This window comes from Rutilus rutilus (genome assembly GCF_951802725.1).
Source record: "Rutilus rutilus genome assembly, chromosome: 2".
In the NCBI taxonomy this organism is placed as follows: Eukaryota; Metazoa; Chordata; class Actinopteri; order Cypriniformes; family Leuciscidae; genus Rutilus; species Rutilus rutilus.
In genome coordinates this window covers 34,972,706-35,000,037 of record NC_140210.1, presented here as the reverse complement: position 1 = coordinate 35,000,037, position 27,332 = coordinate 34,972,706, and the positions used below count along the sequence as shown (strand labels likewise).

Below are 27,332 nucleotides of genomic sequence, written 5' to 3'. Positions count from 1 at the left end.
TAACTTTACTGAAACGACGTCGCTTATTGGTCATGATGTCACATAAAGGGAAGGACAAGCGGAAGTATGTCGCGTTTACCGTAATACATAAACAGCAAGCGACGATTTTAACATGCGTCACTGACACTAACTTGAATTGTTTATCTCCTCGTTTACAATTATTTATGCAATTAAACTGCCGTGTTAAACTATATAATGCATTTTAGGACGCATTATGTGAGTCTATTTAGTCAGATTTGGGAACTGGACACAATACGATCAATATATGTACTTGATAAATTACGGTAAATTTCCCCAAGGTACAAGAACAACCGGAAGCAATTGTCAACAGAACGTAAGGGAGGGACGTTGACAGCAATAGTAAACCCCATACAAACGTCCACACAATCACAACATCGTAGGGTAGTTTTGTCAACATGACAGAAATCTTCTCCTCGCTGTATGGTCAGCCTGATTCCCAGGGTCCATCAGGACCATCTGCGCTGGGCTTTGGATCTGGGAAACCTCAGGTCCCCCAAAACATGGGCCCGATGTGTTTCCCCCATCAGATGATGGATGAAGGGGGTCCGATCAGAAAACCCTCCGCGATGAACGAGCCCTTCTACCTGCTGCGAGAACTGCCCAGTGAGCGCCTCTTTTTGTGTTTTTAATTTTCGGTATAGTATTGATTCGTAGTAATATAATAAAGCACTGTGTCAGTGTCAATGCCGTTGTACAGTGATTGTATGGTATGGTAATACGAATACCGTGGTACCATGTCCAAATGACATTGGCTTACAGTGGTACGTTTAGGTGCTGTACTGTACCATGGTAATTATAATACCATAGTGACCTATACCTTTACCGTTATTAATACCATCAACACACATGCATAATGATGGAATGAGAATAATTGAAATACCATAAAGTACTGGTGTATGAAATATATGTCATGTCATGTAAGACCCTTACTATAAACAAGCCTGGTAGCAATAGTTAGCAGCTGAGAGAATTCACTTATATTGCATATCATTTTGTTATGGTTTTGTTGTAGTAACACTAGTCACTGTATATAGATCAGTGGTTCTCATCACCACTAGAGGGCCTCGGCAAACTTCCAAGGGGGCCTCAAGATGACTTAAAATAAGACAAAGCAAGCTCTAAAATAAGCTAAAACAACAAATAGTCAATATATTTCTTATTATAATTAAGCCTTCAACATCTGTTTGTTTTTTCTATGAAGAATCAGGAAGCCTCATTTTAAAAGTGTGATTTCTAGACATGTAAATTAATTTCTAAAATGCCATTTTTATAATGAATATACATTATGTATCATTTCTCTAGTTACAAGTTCTAAAATATTTTATCGGGTAGAAATTGTAGTTAAATATATTTAAAAAAGAATAATTTCCGTTATCCAGTAAGTCTCAAACGACTGAAAAAGTCATGTAAATTCATTGGTTAAAAAGAGTTAGACCCTTACAAAGCTCCTAAAGGGACATGGTGAAGGAAAACAAGTATGAGATGGGAGGGAAATTATTTGTCAGTGCTCTGTGAACCTGTTTACCCCCTCATATCTTCTTGACAGTGGAGAATGAGCTGACGGGACACACTAATCTCATCACACACTACAACCTGGAGCACGCTTATAACAAGTTTTGCGGAAAGAAGGTGAAGGAGAAACTCAGCAATTTTCTTCCAGAGCTTCCTGGTGCGTGTGCATATTTACACCATACTTACACGATTCTAGAGCGGTTCTCAAAAATATTCCAGTAGGGATAAAGGAACACAATAGTATACACTTGACTTCACCTATAACAACAGTAGGCCTGGGTTTAGCTAGTGACTGTGTTGAAACTACATGTTTTTTTTACCTTCTGGACTCCAGGCATGATCGACAGCCCAGGCATTCAGGACAACAGCTCTCTGCGCTCTCTCATTGAGAAGACGCCAGTGTGCAACAACTCTTTCAGTCCTCTCACTGGGGTCATGCTCACCGGCTTCAGGCTACACACTGGCCCTGTAAGTGTGTATGTGTGTGTGTGTGTGTGTGTGTATGAGAGAGACAAAAGAAGGACTCCCTTTGCATTGTAACTGATGTTACCTCTGCTTTTGACTGTACTCTGAGGTTTGGCTATATCTTTCTTAGTCAGTGTTGGTTGCGAATGGTTATGTGGGTCAATCATATATTGCTGTTTCACATGCATGTTTTATGTGGCTCTTTCTCCTGCCAAAGTTGCCAGAGCAATACAGACTGATGCACATTCAACCGCCGAAGAAGAAGAACAAACACAAACATAAACATCACCGGCCTCAGGATCCTTTACCACCAGGTAACTGTCACACACAAACCGCACAAAGAGATGAACGTGATTTCTTACATATGGACTGTTAATCTCACTTCTTTACCACAGAAACTCCATCAGATTCAGACCATAAGAAAAAGAAGAAAAAGAAGGACGATGATCCGGACAGAAAGAAAAAGAAGAAAGATAAAAAGAAAAAGAAGGTTAATTGGAGTTGTTATACACTTTGCATGAAAGTACATGTTACAAATGGACTGATTTTATAATTGATTTCTTTTTTTTTAAGTCTTCAAGGCTACGTTTATTTGATCAACAATACAGTAAAAACAGTAATATTGTGAAATATTATTACAATTTTGATTAACTGTTTTCTATACATGAATATAATTTAGCTAAAATATCCGTAAAGCTGAATTTTCAGCATCATTACTCCAGTCTTCAGTGTCACATGATCCTTCAGAAATCATTCTAATATGCTGATTTGCTGCTCAAGAAACATTATTATTATTATTATTATTATTATTATTATCATCAACGTTGAAAACAGTTTTATTTGTGGAAAGTGTGATACATTTTGTTTAGGATGAATAGAAAGTTCGACAAAACGCCATTTAGTTGAAATCCAACACTAGATTAGATCAAAACTAACTTTAGCTGGACAGTAACTTTATCCTAGAGCTGTTGTAAAGCCTAAACAATCTACTACGGTAATTTCCTATTATCTCTGTAAAGCTGCTTTGAAACAATCCATATTGTTAAAAGCGCTATATAAATGAAGGTGACTTGACTTGAAAATAGAAATTTTTAGTAAGATAAATGTCTTTACTGTCACCTTTGAACAATTTAATGAGTCTTTATAAAAAACTTACTGAGCAAGTTTTTGAAAGTTTTTAAATTGTGATCAACAATTTGATATTTGATATATATATATATCGTTTATATTTATCAAATATATATTTGATATATTTTGATAATTTAATATACTTTGATATATTTGATAACAATTTGAATCTGATATCTTCCAATAAAAAATAAAATAAAAATATTTCTATTAATTATTGTATTATTTGCCTGTTTTCAGAATCGCCACAGTCCTGATCACCCAGGCATGACTGGAGCTCAGCCCAGCAGCAGCAGCAGTTTGAGATAAGAACCTCCTTGATGGCCGAAAAACCAGGAACTAAAGGAGTTAAAGTGATGCACAAGCTGGGCCAGTTACAGTGAGAGTCAGATTTGTGTGTATATATATGTGTCAGAGTATATTGTTACATAATTTACCTGGTAAACCATCATATCTGTTGCATTTGTAAGTGTCTAAGTGCCTCTGTATCTATTTATGAGATTGACGAATAATGGAACATTTTTCATTCAATTTTTTAAAAAAACAAACTTTTTTTTACAAATAAAACACAATCAGCCGAGAATGGGCAGATTTCTGTGACAAAATCTTTGTATTTATTTGATTTTTTCCCCCTTTCAGGCATATTTACAGTCAGGAGCACAATGCAAGCACCATTATGTTGAAAAAATCACTAGAATCACTGAAACTTTTGAGCACATGATCACAGCTCTGTAACATACAGAACAGTACTTTTAAAACAAATAATATAGTGCAATACCGGCATCTGCAATAAAAACACACCTTTGTATTTACCAGTTGTCACATAAAGCTGAATGTCCATCAGGTTTAGTGAGAGTAGGGGTTGGATAAAAAGCTATTGAGAACCTGCAATGAAAAGATCCACTCAAGAACACAGGTTTAAAATGAAAATGATCCATGTCAAGGTAAAGTGAGCGTTACATGCAACCCTGCCTCCTTTACCTGCCCTGAGTCTTAATGGGACATTAGTTTTAATACCCATACAGCAAAATTCCACTAAATGACAAACATTATTTAATAAATAGTGACTTCGTACTAGTGAACTTGAATATGTCTGTGACCTGCACATACATACTGATGATCATATATCGTGGTAGAATACGAGTTTACAGTCAATTGTGAAACCTTTACAAAGACAGAGGCTCTTTGAATGAGACATGAAGGTCAAGTTTCCTTTCTGAAAGTATCTCAGCAAGTTGAATCTTTCTGAAAAGATTATTAAACACAAAATGATTGTCTTTGGTATAACATGCACTGATAAATTATGCACTATAACACTCATTCAGTCGACATTCACCCCATCCTTGTTGTTTTACTACCATTTTCCTGGACATTTCAAAGTGTCAATGTAATAATAATGAAGAAAACAGTGTTTCCGCAGCCAGACGACATATTTTAGGCCCTAGCATAATTTGTTAATGTTTGGTGCAACCACAAAAATACTGCAAATGTGGTTGTGACAGTTTTCCTTAAAAGTCTCACCAACAAAAGGCTAAGTGTGGCATCCTTTCATTGTGTCTGTCAATTTGCACTACAAGTCAACGACGTAGAGCGAGTGATAATAAAAGCCTAGAAAATGCATCCTGCCCAGTCACACAGTCAAAGCCTTGGCTGATACTTTAAATTGCACTTTCGCTTGATTTTTGAAACCGTTTTAAATCTGTCAGGTCACTACAGCGACTGAACAGGAAGCCTAATAATGCAGTTTCTGAAAAGCAAAGGAACAATAACTTTCATAATTTAGGTCTATAATTCAAATACATCTCACTAATAAATGTTTTCCAGCTCAGACGTTCCCGTTGGTTTGGTATTTTGAAGAATCAGTTGTTGAGTTGAGGCTGACGCTCTGTGATAGACTATCGCGCGCAGCCTTCTCCTTTATAAGATGTCTCCGATGGTAGAAGAGGTATCCTGGCAGCAAGAATCCAACCAATGAGAACAGAAGCAGGCCCAAGTTGATCTGTTAATTCAAAAAGTGTCATGTTTGGTACTTTGGTATACTGTATACATATACTGTCACACACATGAATGGTGTCTCACCCAGTAAGGATCGCCCTTCAATGGTCCCACCATCCACATGAAGAGTGGTTGTTGCAGGAGGGCAAACACAGCACTAACCATGGACTGCAAGCCCGTCAGAGTGCCAAAGTGATTGGTTGGGTAGCTAAATACACAAATAAACAGCTTGAAGATAAAACAAATAGCAAATATAGTATATATTTTGACTGTAAGTTAAAAAAATACAACCAAAACCTTGACAAAAACTATAACTATATATATAAGGGGTGTAACGATACCCTAATTTCACGATTCGATACATATCACGATACTGAACTCACGATACGATATTATTGCGATAATCCAAGACATGTACTGTTGATTAAATGCTAAATTTGATATAACATTGTGGGTGTAAATGAATAGGCTTGGACAATGGTGACACCAGAATAAATATATTCATGATTCTGAACCTGAAAACACAGAATTATTTTAGATGAATATGCTTGCACTCTGTCACTGGCTAGATATATTTAAAATAATGTAGGCCACTTTTTACTGGTAACATAAGACTTATAACAAGCATTATCAGGACCCACTAATATTCCCCCATTATTATACATTATATTCAACATAATATATTGTAGTTTAATAGTACTTACTCTGAAAACTTAAATTTTTTCTCACAGGGTAATTTTTATTTTGGGTGAACTATCCACGATACATATTGTTGCATTTTTGTATTGCAATATATTGTGACACGATATATTGTTACACCCCTAATATATATATATTATATACAATTAACACTGATTCAAATGATTCTTTTCTCTCATCTCCCGCTTTTTAGCAGGAATTATTAGCCTAATCTTCATGCGAGCATATTGTTGTTTGCTGTGTTCAGGTAGTTCCACCTTTAAGTGGATTTTGATAAGTAAAACTCACACAGCAGCATAGAGCCCTCCACAGCAGGAGTGAATAAAACCTCGAACTGCAGTGTGAAGAATAAAAGACACCACCTGTAACAAATATAATAATAACAACAACAGTCATCACATTTCTCATGTTGATTTGAGGAGCTGATGAAAATAATTGTTTTGCAGCATGGTCAAAAATATGGAATTTAAACCCAGAACTCTAGAGAAAGACTTAGGATTTTGAAAAAGAGCTAAATTAAATTAAATTAAATTAAAATGTATATATGATTACATAAATTATATAAAATAATGTATATACAATTTGAACTTAACATTTTGCAGATTATATAAATTATATAAAATATATAACATTAGCAATTAAAGCACTTCCCAGAATAATATTGCCAATACTGATATTATATTCACTGATACAATGCAATATATATCTATATATTAATCCAAATAAATTAAACCACATTGAAATTCTGGGATTCAAAATCAAATGTAAATATATATGAGTGTAAATGTATACAAATTATATATATATATATATATATATATATCATTTGTATACACACACACACATACATATATATATATATATATATAGTACATATATACATTAAATTATATTATATTATGTGCAAAGTTATATATGATTATATAAATTAGATGTTATAAAATATAAAATATATTAAATCTGTAATTAAATAACATTCTCCAGGTTATATCAATTATATAAAATAACGATAAAATTAAATTATATAAATAATATTAATATAAAATAAATAATATTTCTAAACAAATAAGCAAATTTGTGACAAATTTGTGTCTAACCTGTATGGGTAGATTGTCTATGAGGGAGATGATGCCAAAGATGACAAGCAGTATATTAGTAAAGATGAAAGCTCTGATGGCGTTAGTGAGTTTTTGGATCTTTCTGTCCCTCTTTGGAGGCCCAGATGGACTGAAGAAAACAATGACAGGGAAAATTTAACCATCTAACTGACACATACAAATAATTCAACATTTCACTCCTTCTTTTTCTCCACCCTCACCTTTTTTCTCCCTCAGCTGAATTCACCACGTCCTCGCATTCCTTCATTCTCCAGTCCATGATGTAGCCAATCAGAGGACAGGACATCAGGCAGAGCAGCTGAAGAGTGCCAAAGATGGACGAGTAGAGACTCACTAAAACACACACACATGTTGGGTTTCCATGTTTTGTGGGGACTTTCCAAAGACGTAGTGATTTTTATTCTGTACAAACTGTATACTCTGTAAGACTGAAAATACTGGTTGAGGCCTGGTCTGAGACAAAAGGGCCCTGCTGGCTAATAAACATTCGACCTCCCCCATACAACCTCACTTCCTCTCAGAAACAACTAAGAACTCACACAAGAACACGGTTTAATGTGAATGTTTATCATTGACTGTTATGTTTTTGGTGTCATTTGAAATGTCTCAAAGTGAGTGGTACAGATATCTCATATCCAGATAGATAAAATAAAAGGAAATAAGGTTTATAGAAGTTTAGAGAAAACTGTTTCAGAGATAAGTCCAGATAAGGCAACCCCCCTTTTGTTGGATAGAAGCCATTTGAGGGTGGTCTCCCCCATCCCCCATGTCACCTGGTCAAACAGGATAAAGGAAGGTGTTCGCCCTCTCTCTGGTCTCTTTTTGGCTGGACGTGGATTGAATAGGTGGTCTCTCTCTCTCTCTCTCTCTATCTCAGATACAAGCTGGGTAAGATTATTTGGTGTAACCAATGTATAACCATGTTCTAGATATTTGAATTGATTGTGGAATTGATCTCTGATATCTGAAATATTAAATTGTTACATGTGATTATTCTAACTGATTTTGACATTTTTCATTTAATGGTTAAAAGGAATAGTCAAACATTCGCTCACTTTTAGTGAGGCACAGATGTTATTAAAACCTTTCATTTATGGAGTCAGATGAAATAACGAGTAAATATATTGCATTTAATCAAAAATACTTTGCCTCGAGAAAAGGACAGTAACACGTTAAGACCTTCCGCGCTGGTCGGACGCCGGACTTTGGGCCGATTTAGCGCGAGTTTGCAACTCTATCCCCTAACTCTAAACCAACTTCTAAACCTACCCATCACAGAAAACTTTCTGCATTTTTTCCCCAAAAAACATCACTTAGTATGATTTATACGCTGTTTTCCTCATGTCGACCAAAAAAATTCCCCACAAGGACAAGGATTTTGGATATTGCCACCTTTGTGGGGACATTTTGTCAAACACACACACAAACAAACAAATGCACCAACAAACAAACACACACAAACAAACACACACACACAAACTAACACACAAAAACAAACACACACACAAAAAAACACATGTCTGGTTCACTATTTATTTGGGGACTCTCCATAGACTCATTCTGTATGATTAGCTTGACCTCAATTTAGGTCCCCACGGAGACACGAGTCCCCATGAGTCGGTGTGCATTCAGGTTGAAGTCCCCATCGAGATAGGAAAACATGAACACACACACACACACACACACACACACACACACACACACACACACACACACACACACACACAAGCTCTTTGAATCCCGGAATAAGGTCTCCATACTGGTATTATACTCGCTGATACTTTTACTGACACATTGCATTAGTCATCAATGTATTAAACCAAATAAATGATACTAGATCTTTTCTCGGAAATAATTTAACTTTTTCTGAGCCAATTTGAAACTTTTATCAACTGGTATCAAGGTCAACAAACGTTTTTTTTTTTTTTTTTATGTTTCACTTGAAAAGTGTCCTTCAAAAATAATTACTATCTGGTTTGATATTTTATCATCTACTAGTGCAAAATCATTCATGCATTAAGTGTAAGTCACAAGTGTCCAAATTCTTTGTAGGGCCACTCTTCGTTCCTAAGCCAAAAGAAACGTATCTTGTTTAGGTGAAAATAACAGGATTTTGCTTACCTTGGTCCTCTGCCTCCTTCTCCAACTCCTCTGAGGCTAAAACAGACACAAACAGGCGGCGGAAAATAGTGAAATGTAAAACTATGTTTACTACCCACTTCCAAACACCCACCCACTAACACATGCTTCTGCAAAACTATAGCATACGTCTGTAAGCTTTTGCTAATTACATTTACCCATCTGCTCTTGAGCAAAGTTACATAAACACATTTAAAAGAGCATATCTGTTTATTTCACATTTTTCAATTTCATTAAAACAAATGACTCAAATATTTAGCTGATGCTCACGGTTAGGGTCACCATGGGTAACCAGGTACTCCAACATCTTATTCATGGCACCCATGAAAAAAATGACACGGAGCTGGGTCATCGCCATCGTGATGATACTCCACAGGAAAATCGGTGAGCACACGGAGCTACGAAAGGGAGGGGATCCTGCTGTCCCACAAACAGGATTATTTTATTATCAATGTCATAATTCTTTGTCATTTTTTGTAGAGAGTGTGTTTGTGAGACTTACCCTGGTTCTCTGCTACAGTTTCATCGCTGGGTGCTTCATCAGTAGAAGGCAGTTTTTTGGTCACCACTTGCTCTTTAAGACTCACATTAGTGTCAGTCATCTCATCGTCCACTACCTTACCTCTCAACTTCTCCATTGTACTATGAAATAAAAAGAAATGTTACAATAATAGACACAATTATTTGTGAATATCTTGTGTAGCTAATATATACAGTCAGATAAAAAAAATTATTCAGAAACCAGATCTAATTTTTGAGATTTTATTACTAGTGGGTGCAGGAAAATATAGTTCATGTATGTAAGTGAGGATAGCAAAATAAAGTAAACTCTGACATATTATACCCAAAAATTCTTCATACAGTTGACTAGCCTACCAGTAAAATGTATAGAAATTTGGGACCAAAAATTATTCAAGGCCCTTGCACATTGAGTCCGAAATTCGCATCCGAAATTTTCGCACGTTAAAAAATAAATACGACCTCACGTTATGAGGTCTCACATTACCTCACGCTACTCCGAAATTTTCGTATGTGTTTTTTCGTATTCGTGATTCGGTGGCTTGAATTGTCAAAACACCATTCAAAATGCTTGCTACGGACGCGAAAAACACACAAAATCCGAATCCGAATTTTTTTATGACGGACGAAAGTTTCGGAGGCAGTGTGTAAGCGTGATTGACATAACGTGAGGTCGTATTTATTTTTTAACGTGCGAAAATTTCGGATGCGAATTTTGGACTCAGTGTGCAAGGGCCTTTGACCATGTAAGTGTTTTTTCTTTAATTGCGAATGCGACCTTTTTACACCACAGGCTGAACAAAATGAAGCATTGCTTGGTAATTGGTTGACCTAAATTGGTATTATTATCTAATTGTGTACTTAAATTTAACAGCTGACAGCTATTCAACCTAATTCATTTGTGAGACAGTCTAACAGAACGATGGCCAAAACCAGTGAAATATCAACTGATTTGACAGTTTTTGTCATACTTTATTACCATTTTTTAAACTGTGATAATGTGAGAAATGTTGAAGGTGTCTGAATACATTTTGCTTTGACTCTAGATGTTGTATACATTCTTCTGTTCTCATTCTAATATACTGATTTGGTCTTTTCCATGATTATTTGACGAATAGAAAGTTTAAAAGAACAGCATTTATTTGAAATAGAAACCTTTTGTAACATTATAAAAGTCTTTACTGTCACTATTGATCAATTTAATACATCCTTGCTGAATAAAAGTATCAATAAAAGTATCAATTTCTTTAAAACAAATCTAACTGACTCCAAACTTTGAATGGTAATATATACACACATTATGAAATGAAATTAAACAGTAGCACTTTATTTACAATACTGTTCCCTATGTACATACTAGTATGTACTTATAGCAATTACAATAACTGGGTAATAACTAGGTACTAACCCTGAACCTACCCCTAAAACTAACCTTAACCCATGTAGTTACCTTATATTACAAGTACTTTCTTGGGTAACTACACTGTAAGTACACATAAGTACTGTCAAATAAAGTGTAACCAATTAAACTGTTAAAATAACACATAGGTGTGATGTTTAGATGACTGCATATTTTTGGGCATTAGGCATATAGTGTATGTATTAGTCAAGTACTGACATGTATCTGATGTCCTCAGGGGCAGGAAAAGATTCTCCCGGCCAATTAATAAAGCAGTTGAGGAAGACGAAGCAGGCGAACCCTGCCCACATCCAGAAGATCACAGAAAATGATACGCCCACATCATAGATCAGCTAAAGGACAAGACATGTTGGTTCAAATGCTGTGTTGCAGGAGAAAAGTCTTTGAGCATAATGTCTAAATGCTTTGTATTTCTGCTGTTCAAGTGTTGTTTGTGCATTACCTTGACTGCTGGGAAGGTGACAGCAGAGGAGGCATAGGAGCCAATCATGAGAGAAAGAATCGTAGAGCGCACATTTCCAAACATATTCGGCAACTGGGGAAATCAATCAAGAAGAGAGAATCATGAATGGATGTGCTAATATATGTATTCAAACTGTAGTGTTTGTCTGTTGCCACTAGAGAGCATTACGAGCTAGAAATTTGAAATAGCATTTAGCTACACAACATGTGAAGACTAACAGCACCTCTCTGTGCATCTCAAGATATCCACTGTTTATGTGGGTGTTTAAACAAGTAGACACAAGATACAAATATAAATAAAAGTTTGATGATGATTTGTACATAAAAAATAAATAATTGATATGCTATGCAATTAATTTATTATTATTTAAATATATTTATTATATATAATTATATTTAATATATAATGATGTGTGGTACATTAAATAAATAAACAAACAAATAAATAAATAAATTTTTATTATTTTATTTATTTAATAGTTATATATAAATGGTAAATATAATTATATATTATAAAACATAATTATATTTTATTTTATCAGATTATTTTATGTAATTATTATTATTATAATTATTTAATATGAATAAATAAATAAATAAATAAATAAATAAATAAATAAATAAATAAATAAATAAATAAATAAATAAATAAATGTGTACACAATTACAAGAGTGATTTAATAAAAGATATGGCATAAATGTTTCCAAGCGTGCTGCAGTCATTTGTTATTTATCAACCATTCTGCCCATCTTTCTTTCTAAATTTAAATCAAAAGTTCCCTGCTTTATTTGATTCACTTAGTATATCATAATAAATGTGTGGGTATTATGAAGCACAGGTAGCAACAGCCATAATAAAATGCTGACCTAAATTTTATTCCTGTGCTGCTGTGCCAACAACGCTCTAACACACCAATCAGATAAACACAAACATACACACACACACACACACACACACACACACACACACACACACACACACACACGTCCTGAATTGAACTTAGATAAAGACCTGAATCATGTTCAATTAATATGAGGTCATAAAATCTGAATGTATAATATAAACAAAATAGCAAAGTGCTATTTAATTAGTTTCAGCTGGAGTATACAGTAGCATTCCACACTGAAGGACATGTCAGCTTCCTGTAAGTATTTCATTTCTACTGACTATTTATACGCTAAAATAGTAGGGTTATTTTTAAGAGCTGGTAATTAACTGTTTCTCATTAACAGCCTCTTGCCATGCCACTTGTTTGTGTTTGTCTCAGTTTGAATAGGAGTATCTGACTCTCTCTCTCTCTGTCTGTGTGTGTGTGTGTGTGTGTGTGTGTGTGTGTGTGTGTGTGTGTGTGTGTGTGTGTGTGTGTGTGCCATTATGAAACTATGAAATTTGACAGCCAGGACATGCCAGCAGTAAATTCACAAAGATCACAGAGAGAGAGGATATGGGACAGAGAGAGGTGGGTGGAAGAGTTCAGTGAGGTTGATAAGCTAGAAGGGAACATTGTGGCAATGTTTGCATGTCTATAAGACAAAATGATCTAATTGCCAAATAATCTGGCACATTTACAAGTCACACACACAGTTTTACAAAGCTACCAAGAAACACTCTCAAATCAATTCCCGTAATACATTTTTGCTTGTTGAACTCAGAACTACATTGTATTATATGGAAGTAAAATGGGAACAAATCCCCACATGCATGAAGTGAATTACGAAATATAATCTAGATTCATTCTTATAATGAAATATTTGTTTTGCACAGTTGTTTTTGGTATGGTAAAAACAAGGGGGACACAAGCGCGTGAGAGAAAGCAAGGACAGTGGTTGTTAATGTGTTGAGAGAAGGTAGGCATGGCGGAGTTGAGGGCGTGAAGTCGGATCTGTGCTGTGATTGGCTGACCAGCATGCCGAAATGTAGAGTGAGGGGATGGAAAACATGTGCAGCACTGAAGTGATCAGCAAACGACATGCAGATCAAGAAGTACAACAAACATGTGTTTTGATAGTGTGTAATGAGGAGAAGTATTGATTAAAGTAAGTGTAGTCAAAAAGCTTCATACCTACATTTCAGCTTACACAAGTCTCTTATGCTCACCAATTATTTTTTGATTATTTGACAGTAAAAGAGCAATATTGTAAAATATTACAATTTAAAAACTTTTTATATCTAACAATATTTTAAAATGTAATTTATTCTTCAGTGTCACGTGATCCTTTAGAAACCATTCTAATATGCTGATTTGCTGCTCAATAAACATTTCTTCTTATTATTAATCAGTTAATAATAGCTGCTTAATATTTTTTTGTAAACTGATTACCATTTAAAAGTTTTTTTTTAAAGAAATTAATACTTTTATTCAGCAAGGATGCATTAAATAGATCAAAAGTTAAAGTAAAGACACTCAAAAAAATTATATTTCAAATAAATGCTGTTCTTTTTAACTTTCTATTCATCAAAGAATCCTATCAGAGTTTACACACAAAAAAATTAAGCAGTAAAACTGATTTCAACATTGATAATAATAGGAAATGTTTCTAAAGACCAGATCAGAATATTAGATCTGAAGGACTGTGTGACACGGAAGACTGGAGTAATGATGCTGAAAATTCAGATTTGCTGAATACATTAATACATTAAAATAGAAAACATTCTTTTAAATTGTAATAATACAGTATTTCACAATATTGCTGTTTTTTTTTTTTTTACTGTATTTTTCTTTTTTTTTTAAATGCAGCCTTGTTGAGCATATAGACTTCTTTAAAGAACATTAAAAAGTCTTAATTATTCTAAACTTTTGACCGGTTGTGTATAAAGACACATATACACATTTAAACACCAATACAGAGTCAAGTGTCAACATGATCACCACCCACTAACAAACAGTGTTCATGATATAATAATGTACCCAAACAGGACTGCACGATTAATCGTATTTTAATCGCGATAACGATATCTGTCTCTCTCGATTAATTTTAAATAATCGTCGCGATATTTTCCCGCTCGTTATTTATCCTGAAAATGCTTTTTTTATTTGACATTTGCATTATCTTGCATTGTTAACATGTCCCCACTAGCGTTGATGTTTGTGGTTGCCAGATCTAAATAGCTTAAATCACCCAAATCACCCAAACAGAGCTTTTCTCTTACATTTTATGCCCAGTGTTTTACTTAATCGGTGCAATCTGGCAACCCTGCGCGCGCGCGCTCTAAACACATTCAAACTCGGCCTCAGAATATAGAACAGCTCGAATGGCAACTTTGCATAGTTATCATTACAATAGTTTTCTTGGGTATATACAGTATAAGAACTGAATTGATGTAAGATTGCTGTAAGTCAGTCTGTTTTGTGTCTATTTAGTCAGTCTATTGTTTTTTTTGTTTTTGTTTTATCTATGTGAACATATGTGAACATGTGTGAATGTGTCTTACTGTTAGTGAAGTGAAGGTTAGACAGATTCCTCCAAACCCATTCATGGAGACAGCAATAAATATGAGAGCTGATAACACTAAGGGAAAACAGAAACAATGCTTATATTACTTATAAAACATTAAAAATACAGAATCACTAATTATAGACCTGTGAAATGATTAAGCAATAAATAAATAAATATATATAATTTATTATTTCTATGGTATATGTTTTATGTGCATTATACGTTGGTTCTGAATGTTCATTTAACAATAAAATAAGCATAAATAAGCATTACAACATACTGACCTTTTGGATCATAAGATGCGACTGCAATCAAAGCCATGGACAATGCAAAACATGAACTACAAGAGTCATAAAAACAGAGAATTGGAGGAAATGACCATGATGTGGGTTACAGGGCAAGATTGATGGATGATGGATATTCATACATAGAATTTCATGTTCACATTCAGCAGACGCGCTGCAGATGAACGCCTTCAAACTTAAAGTCAAGCCAACATTCAGCATTGGTTTTGAGAAACTTTTCAAGTTTTATACTGATAGCTGTATGTCTCTCACCTGCCAAACAATCTGATTGGACGTGGCCCAAACTTGTCCATCAGGACACCTAGTGGCAGAGTGGCTGCGCTGATGATGAACGAGCCAATCGTAAAGCCCAGATTCAGAATCTCTTCCTGTTCAATACAGCTCAGCCAAACCGGCCGCTCCGTCAAACTCGCGTTAGTGTGACTCTCTGTGACATTTTCTAATAGTATCAGAGGATAGAGAGTCAAATACTTTAAAGCTCTGCATGTTGCTGTTTCCTATACCTGCTAGCAACAACTCAGAGTAAGACTTTGCTTGTAAGTGTGTATGTGTTCTAATCATGTACCTGAACACAGGTGTGAGTAGAAGCCCTCGTTCTTCAGCATGATAAGAAGGGAACCCCAACCCAACAATACGGCAGAGAAGAGCAGGTTTTCTATGATTGACGTGACAGCCATCCACCAGCGCCTCCTGTAGGCCTGCGAGAGTGACGGAGCCATTGCACTGGAGAATGAAACATGATTCACATGATTTGAATACAATAATTCAATACTATACATTAAGAACAGGACCATCCTTAAGTGTTCGACATTTGAACACTACTTTCATTACAACCCCATTTCCAGAAAAGTTTCATTTTTGTAAAATGCAATAAAATCATTATCTCATTCTCTTTAACCTTTATTTAACTGTCACATCACCTTTCATTTTAATTACATTTTTAAATCATTTGGTAACTGAGAATACTGATTGTTGCATGGAATTTTTGCCCAATCTCGCCTGATAGAGGTCAGCTGCTCAACAGTCTGTGTTCGTCGTTGTCTGATTCTCCTTTTTATGATGGGCCATAGATTTTCAATAAGAAACAGATCTGGACTGCAGGCAGGCAGTCAGGCACATCCACTCTACAGTGTAGAGTGTCTAGAAATCCCTCCATTTTAGTACGTGCAGAATGAGGCCTGGCATTTTCTTGCTTCCCAGGATATCACCCTGAAGGCAGTTTCTGTACAATCCTAATATATGCCTCCACATCAGTTGTACCTTCACACACATGCAAGTCACCCATGACATTTGCACTGATGCACTTCCATACCATGTCAGATGTTTTCTATTGTACCTGTTGCTGATGAAAGTTTGGATGGTCCCTTTTTGGGACTGAGAACTTGATATCTGTTCTTCCCAAAAACAAGCTGAAGCATGTTTCCACTGTGTTTAAGACCATCTGAGATGAGCTCGGGCCAAGAGAACTCGGCAGCATCTCTGCAAAGAATGTCTCGGTTACGTATGTAACCCTCGTTCTCTGAGTAGGGAACGGAGACGTTACATCGTGACGACGAATGGGGTTTCGCTTAGAGAGCCTCTCACCTTCGAGAATACAAAACAAGCCAATGGAAAGAAAATGCCATGGGTCTGCAGAATTTGCATAGCGCAACTCCGCCACACCTCGAGGGTATTTAAGGAAGTAACATGCAGATATGTTTTCTCGCTGAGGAGCTGAGACTGAACTCCGGCATTCCAGCGGTACAGCAGAAGTGGCAGGGAGACGTAACGTCACGTCACGTTACGTACGTAACCGAGACGTTCCCTTTCGTGGTCACTATGAGTTACGTCGTGACGACGAATCGGGTCCCCAGTCTAATCACGCCACCTCGGCTGTCTTCCAGTGCCCTGCGTAAGTCTGAGCTCCCTGTCGTGATACTGGCACGGATGAAGGACTCCAACTTAACACAGGAATACCAAGGTACACTGGGAAGCATATCTCAGCGGAAATATGCAATTATTGCCTGCCTGAAGGGGGGGTTCTTACAGAATACACATATGACCTGCGAGCGGGCTGCATATGGAGAACACTGGGGTGGAATGTTTCAACCCCAGGGGCGGCAAGGTGGCTTGCCAAGGGAAAGACACATGCTCAGAGAGGCTTACAGTGGAAATACACATGTGGGGGTCGCCCAGAGGGGGAACCATGCACATGGTGGCACCTCGCCAACGTGAAAGCTGCCGGTGGCATAACTCTCGGAGAGGCTCACCTGAGGAAATATCGCACGTATCCAGTCCGCGGAATGGAATGGCGAGCAAGCGAAGACACCTGAGCAGATCCTAGTACCGGCTGGTTGAAGCGAGTACATGAGAGGATACTGGCTCCATTCGGAGATTGTAGAATCTCACGAATGTGTTAGGTGTCGCCCAGCCTGCAGCTCTGCAGATGTCTGTTAGCGAGGCGCCATGCGCCAGAGCCCAATAGGAAGCCACACTCCGGGTGGAGTGTGCCTTCACACCAAGGGGGCATGGTCGACCTTGCTGCTGGTATGCCAAAGCAATGGCGTCCACTATCCAGTGAGACAACCTTGCTTGGAGAGAGCCTTTCCCTTCAGCTTCCCACCATAACAGACAAAGAGCTGGTCTGAGGTCCTGAAAGCACAGAGCAGTACTGGACAGAGCAGTGCCAAGGCTGGGTCTGCCTCCTCCAAGGGCAGCGCTTGCAGGTTCACCACCTGGTCTCGAAAGGGAGTGGTGGGAATCTTGGGCACGTATCCAGACCGGGGTCTCAGAGTCACGTGAGAGTAGGCTGGCTCGAATTCCAGGCATGCTTCGTCACCGAGCATGCGAGAAGAGCACCAGGTGACGAAGAGGTTCCACTTCAACGCATAGGCATGTCTCGTGGACGATGCTCTAGCGGAAGTAATGGTAGCCACCACCGCTGGTGGTAGGGTACTTAACTTGCCTCGTCCCGTCCAGGAGCCACATGTGGAGGTTCCAAAGATCGGGACGAGGGTGCCATAGGGTGCCCCGTCTCTGAGAAAGGAGGTCCTTCCTCAGAGGAATTGGCCAGGGAGGTGCTGTCGCGAGGAATACTAGTTTGGAGAACCAGGTCCAGGTGGGCCAATGAGGCGCAACCAATATGACCTGCTCCTCGTCCTCCCTGATATTGCACAGGGTCTGTGACAGTGTGTGTGATCTACCTGTGTGTCCCCAACTGTTCCCAAATCAGCTGAACCGACTGGTGATGGAGTCTCCATTCTCCAGAGCTCGTCGGCTGCACAGTTAAGGTCTACACTGAAAACACTGGGTCCCCGAGAGGAATCAGGCACACACGGAAGCTCCACGGTTTGCGATGTGGAGGGGGGCGTGGCCCGAGGAATGTCTCGTCGGTTATTGTGCCACACCGTAACCCTCAGATCACCCTGGCCACCAGCCAAAAGAATCCCCTCTCGAGGAAGAGATAGATTGGAGTGTGGCAGAGGGGACTCTACCCACACGGAGATCATTGAGTCTCGATCTAAACATTGCGATGGTCATGTTCCCGCAAATAAAACATGACTCATCCACGAGGGCTGCCGAGCGTGATTAAGCCCAACACGCCAAACAGCGCTCGTGACCATTAGGCAGATGAATCACGCACCCACATCCAGAAAACACATGGGCGAGCCGTCTTGAAAAAGACGTGCCACGTTCAGCTCTTTTAGAGAGAGGAAAAAGCTCAGCAGAGTGCTGAGAGAGAAGCACACACACTGTCGGCAGATCACTGCACAGACCAGCAGCAGGCAATGCGATTTCGCTGGAACACGCCGTCGCACCAACACACTGGAGAGCCGCTCATCTCGTAGAGTGAAGATAATTCAGAATGGCTTGTGGGAGTGAAGAAAACTCTTGGCTCCGAAGTGAAAACATAACTGCATGTTGCCAGCGTACTTATACTCACAAGGTGGGGCGGAGTTACACTATGCAAATTCCGCAGACCCATGGCATTTTCTTGCCATTGGCTCATTTTGTATTCTCGAAGGTGAGAGGCTTTCTAAGCGAAACCCCATTCGTCGTCACGACGTAACTTGTAGTAACCATGAAAGGGAACTGATGTATAGCTTTGTCCTTGCGTAACAGAGACTCAAGTTGCATTCCTTGATGCAGACTGTTAAGTGACAATGGTTTTCCAAAGTACTCCCGTGCACATGTGGCTGTATTTAACACAGTAGCGTGACAGTTTCTCATGCAGTGCCATCTGAGGGTTCAAAGTCATGCACATTCAACAGAGGTTTACTGCCTTGCCCTACATGTACTGAGAGTTCTCTGGATTCCCTGAATCTTTTCACAATATTATGTATGGTAGAAGGTGAAAGACATCAATTCTTTGCAATCTTACATTGAGAAATGTGATTTTTGAATTGTTTGACAATTCTCTCATGATATATGGAACAAAGTGATGAGCCATGAACTTCGCTTGCAAAGACAGAGAAGCTTCTTTTATAGCCAATCATACCTTCACCTATTACAAATTCACCTGGTAATTGTGTTTATTTATCAAAACTGGTATATTCTGTAATCTTTTCACTTCTGTCCCAACATTTTTGGAGTGTGTTGCAGCCATCAAAATCAAAATTTGTTTATATTTACAAAGTGCAATTAAGTTGGTCAGTGAGAACTTTGGAGATCTTTTCTTTGTACTTTTGTCAGTTAAATAAAAGGTTCAAGAGAATTAACAAATCACAGATTCTTGATTTTACTGGATTTTACTAAATGTCCCAACTGCATATACCATACGTTTAAATTCGTAAAATGGAAGTTTGCTTAATTTGCATCTGCTTTGGGACTAAGTACATGAATAATTTTAATTTCCTGTTCTGTAGGTGGAGGAATAAATCTAGATCCAATCAGGCACTAAAGAGATGGTTTAATCTAACATCATCCACATGTAGTTTATTTACTACTCTGCTTAATGCTTAAAGTAAACGTAATTCCTTTTTTCTTATTGTATTCCTGAAAAATCAATATGCAAATGTTTAGTAAAAGGCCAACAACAGTTCAAATCCATATTAATCCTTTTAATTTTTTGCATTTAGTAGGCATAATCAAATGAATTAGACCATACATACTGTAGAAGATAAGAACAAATTTATTTAAACTTTATTGAGTGTACCTGTGAGTTACAGATAATTTTACACTTTTGTCCAAGTCTTTAGTGATCTACACTTTTAGACCCTACTTGCCCAAAGTTTTACATAAAACAAACACAAAACATTCATTAAAATAAACAGCCTGCATCTTAGACTCATTCATGCCAGAATGTGAACTGAAGAACACAAATGTGAATTCAAGCAAGTATGAATAGACACCAAGAACCAGCACTCATTGACTATTAAATTAGAAAACGGGTCACAAGACCAGTTCATTCACTATTACTTTTATGTAAACAGCATAAATGAGAAGAATTCAGGGGGGAAAGCCCATGAGAAACAGAACTGTTACAAGTTTATGTCAGTACTTGTCTTCTTTGTTCAGCACATTCCTGAAAAGCACACGTCTATCTTGCGAAATTAAATGGGAGACTGCGATTTAGGACGAAGTTCAAGTGTCTGTCTCCCAAATCATTGCAATCTGCGAGTTCACATGTGATTTATATCTGTTTATGTTCTGAATCTGAACTCAGCTTTTTATACTTGTCCTCATCACATGGATAAAAGAGACTGAAGTATTTTTATTATCCATCAAGCACATGTCAACACACCCCCTGACCTGTTGACACCAGAAATAGTCACAGACCTTCATGGCACACCATAAGCATCTTATCTGATTTCACCAACACATAGAATAATCATTGGTGTAACACTTGTATGAACTTGGATCCTGTTGTACAATTTATCCAAACCAGATCATTACCATTAGCATGAGCAGTATTTTAACAGTAATGTCAGAATTCTTTTTTATTCATCTTATAAAACAATTTGTTTGTGATAATCTCCAAGTCTAAATATAAACAACAACAAAAATATATTTATTGAAGAATAGAAGACAGTCAATTTATTAAATTATGAACTGTTTCTGTACAAATGTTTATTCAGCGTACTAAAATATATCCTCCACTGAGTTCCATTCAAACAGAAAAGGCATTTGTTCCCATGCCTTTTAAAATATCTTAAGCATGCACATTTTACTGATATACACCACATCTACAGACAAAAAGTTGCATTTTCAATTGTTTTAGTAAAAAGAAATGATGAGTCAAGTAAATTCTGAACAAGTTAATTGATGCTGTAACTTGTAGGGTAGAGTGGGGGAAGAAGAGGATTACATGGTAAATGCTATAATTTTCAGATATTTGTAAACAAGTGTTTAAGAGAATATTGTTCTGCAGGATATCACAGTGATGTATGATAGATGAATAGTGAAGTCTGTAGTTTGAGATCATATGCTATTTATAAGGAATATAATTATATTTAAAAAAAATTATTATTATTTTTTTTTTAAAGTCATAGCTTGTGGGGTAAACGCTGAGGGGTAGCTTGTGGGGTAAAACGCCCCCTACGCTGAGGGGTAAAATGCCCCCCTGGGGGCATAGTTTCTCTCTATCATAGTTACTATAATAAAATATTTCTGTCTATCAAATCCTTTGTTTCACACTTAATGCAGTATAACTAAGTGCTAAAATCAAAATATTTGAACAAAACATGAAAAAATTACCTCAAGTGAGCATTAACTAGCTAGCTTGCTAGCAAAGTTAGCTCACTGATGGAAGGTAGTTAAATTTGGCTATTTTGGACATTGCTGAAATAAATATTAATATATATACATGTTGATACATTACTTGCCTTTTACTTCTAGAGATTAAAAACTATTTTCTGTTAATTTTGCTGTTGATCTATGAAGCAAACTGGTTGGTAAGAAAGGGGGCATTTTACCCCACCTTGGGGGGCGTTTTACCCCACCGCTGGGGCAAAACGCCCCTTTTGTACAAAAATATTTTTCAGTGAAAATACTAATTAATTATGAAGGCTGAGCAATTTTAATATTTGGTGAATACCTCCTGCCATAGTCACTCAAAAGAAAACCGGGATGGCAATTCTAGTCACATTTATGTTTTGTTTCACTGTAATGTCACATTTTCCTTAAGGGGGGCGTTTTCCCCACTCTACCCTATTTATTTACATATATTTTTGACACGAAACACCACAAATATGTTGCATAACCAAGCAGTGATTCCTGCTCCGCTTTACATAAAGTGTGACCTGTTCTGATTCAAACCATTAGCATGAGTCAGTTGCTGAATTTGGAACCACATACTAGCAACAAACTCAGGAGTTACCGGGTTGAATCAGTCTGACGAATCCTTTACTGAATGAACACACCGAATCTATCAACTGAATCAAAATATGACTCGCTCACTGTTGATGAGAAGCACGAATTATCTGTATTATTATTGTAATTTATAGTCTTGACATTGAATACAAATATTTTATTTCCCTGGTGCACACTGTAAAAGGGTTTCTCAGATTTTCCATGCTTGCTCTGGGATTACTAAAAATATAAAATGTTCTTTTAACACAATGTTTTTATACAGGACAGCAATACTGCCAACTAAAAAAATATGAGAAACTCTGTACTTTATATCACGCAATTCTGACTTTATAATACGCAATTGGGAGATATAAAGTCAGAATTGCATGATATAAAGTCGCAATTGCGTGTTATAAAGTCAGAATTGTGAGATAAACTATTGAGGTAACACTTTACAACACTTTATATCTCGCCAGAGGGGGACAGAGTACACAGCTTCATTACTTGAGTAAAAGTACAGATACCCCTTGGTAAATTTTACTCAAGTACAAGTAAAAGTACTACAGTCAGATGTCTACTTAAGTAAAAGTACTGAAGTAGCCTACTTGTTTTTAAAAGTAAAAATGTCCATTCATCCATTGTTTCGTCCATGGTTTCGTCTCTTATCTAAATCTGCCCATGGAGTTGACTTTGGCGGAAAGCTGAAGGTGATTGCTGATAGGCTGTCCCAATCAGTGGCGCCTGCACAATCCAATCACGTTTGAGAGGGAAACAACAAATTGAGGGTTTCCGAGATTTTTCTTTTTTCCTTTTATTTTATTTTATAAGTAGTAACGGGTACTCACGGTTAGGGATAGAAATGTAGTGGAGTAAAGAGTACAATATTTGCCTCTCAAATATAGGCTACTTGAGTAAAGTCATGAGTACTCCCCAAAAATGATACTCGAGTAAAGTACAGATCCCTCAAAATTGTACTTAAGTACTGTACTCAAGTAAATGTACTCCGTTACTGTCCGGCTCTGTATCTCGCAATTCTGACTTTATAACACGCAATTGCGACTTTAGCCTATTTCACGCAATTCTGACTTTGTATCTCGCAATTCTGAGAATTTTTTTTTTTTTTTTTTTTGTGGCGGAAACAAGCTTCCATATTCCATAGTTACTGCGCCCAAACAAAATCTTACCGAAAACTCAGTTTTTGAGATATCAACCTCAAATTTGGAACACAACTTATTTAGATTTATGGCTTTGATTTTCTAGCCGTTTTAGGTTCAACTTGTTTCATAAAATATATATTTTACATAAAATAATGTTCATAAATAATTTTCATAAACTTGAACCTTTATAACTTTATTTTGGATTTACTTTTTTTTTTTTTTTTACTTCAGCAATAATCTGCCAAGAGTCTTCTTTAAAATGAGACCAAACTTAAGTCTGTGCTCCCAAGCTTCCAATTCTTGACACAGTTTTTTGACACAGACATTTTTGTCCACTATGTAGGCCTACTTAAGTGTAACTTTTTAAAATTGATGCACAAGGGTTAAAAAGTTTAACTTGTGCAACCCCAGCTAACAGTGATCGTTCTCAGAACTTAACGTTCTGTCAAGGTTCTCTCAAAGTTATGAACAAAAAAACATTCTTCCAGTAATGTTAATAGGATGTTCGTTGAAAGTAATGTTTTATGTTCCCATAATGATTGCATATTGATCAAATGGAATGTTCTCTTAATGCCTGCATAACCAAGAAAAAATATATATACTTTTTGAACTTATTGAATACAGTATGAACATAGCAAAACATTACTTTTGTTAGCTGGGGAAATGCTTCCACTAAAGAAGACAAGATGTCACTGAGTCTCAAAAGGTCAAACGCAGCCTTCCCAAAGTAATGACTCGACTCAACTCTCTCTCTCTCTTTCTCTCTCTCTCTCTCTCTCACACACACACACACACACACACACACACACACACACACACACACACACACACACACACACACACACACACTTTGGGTTTCCATGTTTTATGGGGATTTTCCATAGACAATGTTTTTATACTGTACAATCTGGATATTCTATCCCCTAAACACAACCATCACAGAAAACTTTATGTATTTTTACATTTTCAAAAAAACAATCTAATGTGATTATAAGCACTTTTCCTAATGGGGACCAAAATCTCCCCACAAAAAGACATTTTGTCCCCATGGGGTTTACCAAGACAGGACCACACACACACACACACACACACACACACACACACACACACACACACACAGACAGACACACACACACCCACGCACGCAAACAGCTGTTTCCTTCACACTGGCTGCAGTATCTACCGCGTGCTCAGCTCACTGGAAGAAGTGCCGCGTGCGCACTTCAGTTTCCTAAAGGAAAAAACACCGCGCGCACTTGAGATTGCCTATATCAGTTGTAAAAGGTCCTATTAATAAACTTTAGCCTATTGTATTGTTCATTATTGCTTTGGATTGTGTAATTTGATATGCTATTTTAAATAAATGTCATAAAATGAGAATACGCACGACCCTCAACACAATCTGACTACTAAAATATATAATTTCAGATGCACAATTCAAGATAATAATAAATAAATAAAAAACAATGAGCTGAAGCAGTCAATTTAGTTTCTTATGCAAAGTTTTCGTATGCCACAACACACCTCAGGAAATTAATTGATAACGACAAAATAAACACTCTTTTTTTTATGTTTTGCAAAAACTGAGCATTGATTTATCAACTTGACATCTTGGAAGTATGGAGAGAGTAAACTTACCACTGTGTTATGTATTGTTATTTATAGCAATGGCATATGTCTGGTTTTCCTCAGTGCTGATATCCTTTCCAAACAGTGGTGCTATAAGTTTTTCTGTTCGTGCACTCCAGGTTGTACTTGCACGTTTGTACAAACTCAAAAGGATATGTCAAGTTTCTTATGCTCTTTCTCTCTCCCTGCTCTTTTTGTCTATAAATGGCTCCCGGCATTGACCCTCCTCCCAACCTTTCCAAACGAAAACTCAATTTATGGATGTTTCCGAGAGAGCACACAAGACTGATTGTTAGTGTAGAAGCCTGATCATTCGCAGTGCCAGCGGCGCCCTCGTGTGGCCTTGACCGCCGAAACTTTATTTACGTTTTTTCTGAATTGCTAAAACACATTTCTTGAAACCATCGCTCACTTTCTCAAAAGCTTAAACGCAAAACCAAATTTTCAAACCACATTCACAAAACTTCTGACTCTTCTGGCAAAATCAAACTATTGCCTCAAAACTAGCCTACTGTATCTGTGCTCAAAATCAAACAATGCTCTCAGATCACACACAGCGAGTCAAAATTAAACACTAGCTATAGATCATTCATTAGACACTACATAAATTGAGAACACAGAATATAAATATATATATATATATATATTGTAACAAAGTAAACAAATTTTGCAATTACGTAAAAAAGTATAGTGACAACTAACAGTAAGGTGAATGGGTCATTCTTCATTTGTGGTGGCAAGTGGTGTCCCTCTACTTTACAACAGTTGAAATAAACTTTAAATACCAATACATTTTAAAATGTTAGCATTTTTGTATTTTGTAGGATAAACACAATTTGTGCACTATTAATAGTTACATTTTTGTTTTAAAATACATATTTAATTGAGTTTGAGAGATTGCATGTATAACAAAATATGCATGGTATGTGAGGTATCATGGAATGTAATTGCAACAATATAAAAATTTTAACACAAATAAAGTGGTTATATTGTGAATATAGATTTTATTTAACATGTACAATTTTATTAAATTGTTTTAAAAAATACATATTTTGTAATATTTAAGAAAAAAGTAGTGTCCCCCATATTCATGTCTGTGGTGTTACATCAATGGACGTCGGCCCTTTAAGAAAAGGGAGAAATCTATTTGGACTACTTCCTGAATGTAAAGGTGATTGCAAGTGCTGGTTAATCTGAGGGGTGCATGGTAAGTATATTCTTTCTTATTAATTTTCTTAAAATTAGCTAAATTCCTGACAATTTCATGTGTCGCACTTTATTAGTGTCTGTGGTGTTATGTTGATAACTTGCAGATTTTACATATTTTAATAAAATTTTTGATACATACATACTTATTCATATTTCCAAAATGTCCCCTGATCTTTAAATCATCATGATGTCAGCCTCCATTTTAGAAAAGTCTGGATTTAGGCTAATTTGTCTGTGTTGTTACTGTCTGTGGTGTTACTGTCTTTCCTGGTAACACCCTATGGGTAACACCACAGACTCTATAGTAACTCCACAGACAATATACAACCAGCAATGTTGTATTTTTAATAAAACACATAGGACATCCATAATCATATAGGCTAATTGTATCTCTCTTGTAATCCTACTCATGATGATTTTCATTATTCTGCTCAATAAACTTAATTGTTAAACCTATTATGCAATATTACGTCTGTGGTGTTACTTCAAAACGTATCTGAAATTTCTTTCCTTCAGAGCCATTTAATCTTATAATTTAATGTTTTTAGACTGTAAAGTGGTTTCAATATTTTAGAATAAAGACTATAAAGGCAGTGCAGACCATGTTCCTGCCTTTTACACATTTAAAAAACAAAAGAAACTATTCTTCTTTGGCAAAAATTGGGGCCAAGATGAACAATTAAACTTTTCTTTTGAAAAATGAAATTTAAATGATCAATGAAACTGAGTCCTTAAAGTAATTTATGTATTTATTAATTATTACCAAAAGTTGCATATCCCTGCTCATTTTAGAACAAAATTTTACTTCAAATATTGGTAACACCATAGACATAAGTGGTTGTTTCAC

At 36.7% G+C, this 27,332-nt stretch overlaps 2 protein-coding genes across 3 annotated transcripts; one reads left to right on the top strand and one right to left on the bottom strand.

The window, feature by feature from the left end:
• The first annotated feature begins 70 nt into the window (after positions 1 to 70).
• On the top strand, positions 71 to 3,727 carry med19b (mediator complex subunit 19b). The gene is made up of 6 exons (XM_084389758.1): positions 71 to 624; positions 1,568 to 1,690; positions 1,868 to 2,001; positions 2,216 to 2,312; positions 2,394 to 2,488; positions 3,367 to 3,727. Exons 1-6 carry the CDS (start codon positions 417 to 419, stop codon positions 3,433 to 3,435), a joined length of 726 nt encoding a protein of 241 aa, XP_084245884.1. The 5' UTR covers positions 71 to 416; the 3' UTR covers positions 3,436 to 3,727.
• Positions 3,708 to 25,596, bottom strand: slc43a1b (solute carrier family 43 member 1b). Of its 2 annotated transcripts, none has more exons than XM_084389724.1 (15): positions 25,286 to 25,596; positions 15,787 to 15,944; positions 15,474 to 15,660; positions 15,201 to 15,256; positions 14,912 to 14,988; positions 11,459 to 11,551; positions 11,215 to 11,348; positions 9,580 to 9,719; positions 9,348 to 9,497; positions 9,060 to 9,095; positions 7,139 to 7,271; positions 6,918 to 7,047; positions 6,109 to 6,182; positions 5,206 to 5,329; positions 3,708 to 5,125 (listed from the first exon to the last, which is right to left on the bottom strand). In XM_084389724.1, exons 2-15 carry the CDS (start codon positions 15,938 to 15,940, stop codon positions 4,952 to 4,954), a joined length of 1,662 nt encoding a protein of 553 aa, XP_084245850.1. In that variant the 5' UTR covers positions 15,941 to 15,944; positions 25,286 to 25,596; the 3' UTR covers positions 3,708 to 4,951. The 2 variants fall into 2 exon arrangements, with proteins under 2 accessions (XP_084245850.1, XP_084245851.1); XM_084389725.1 differs by having other exon boundaries at positions 9,348 to 9,494.
• Positions 25,597 to 27,332: the final 1,736 nt, after the last annotated feature.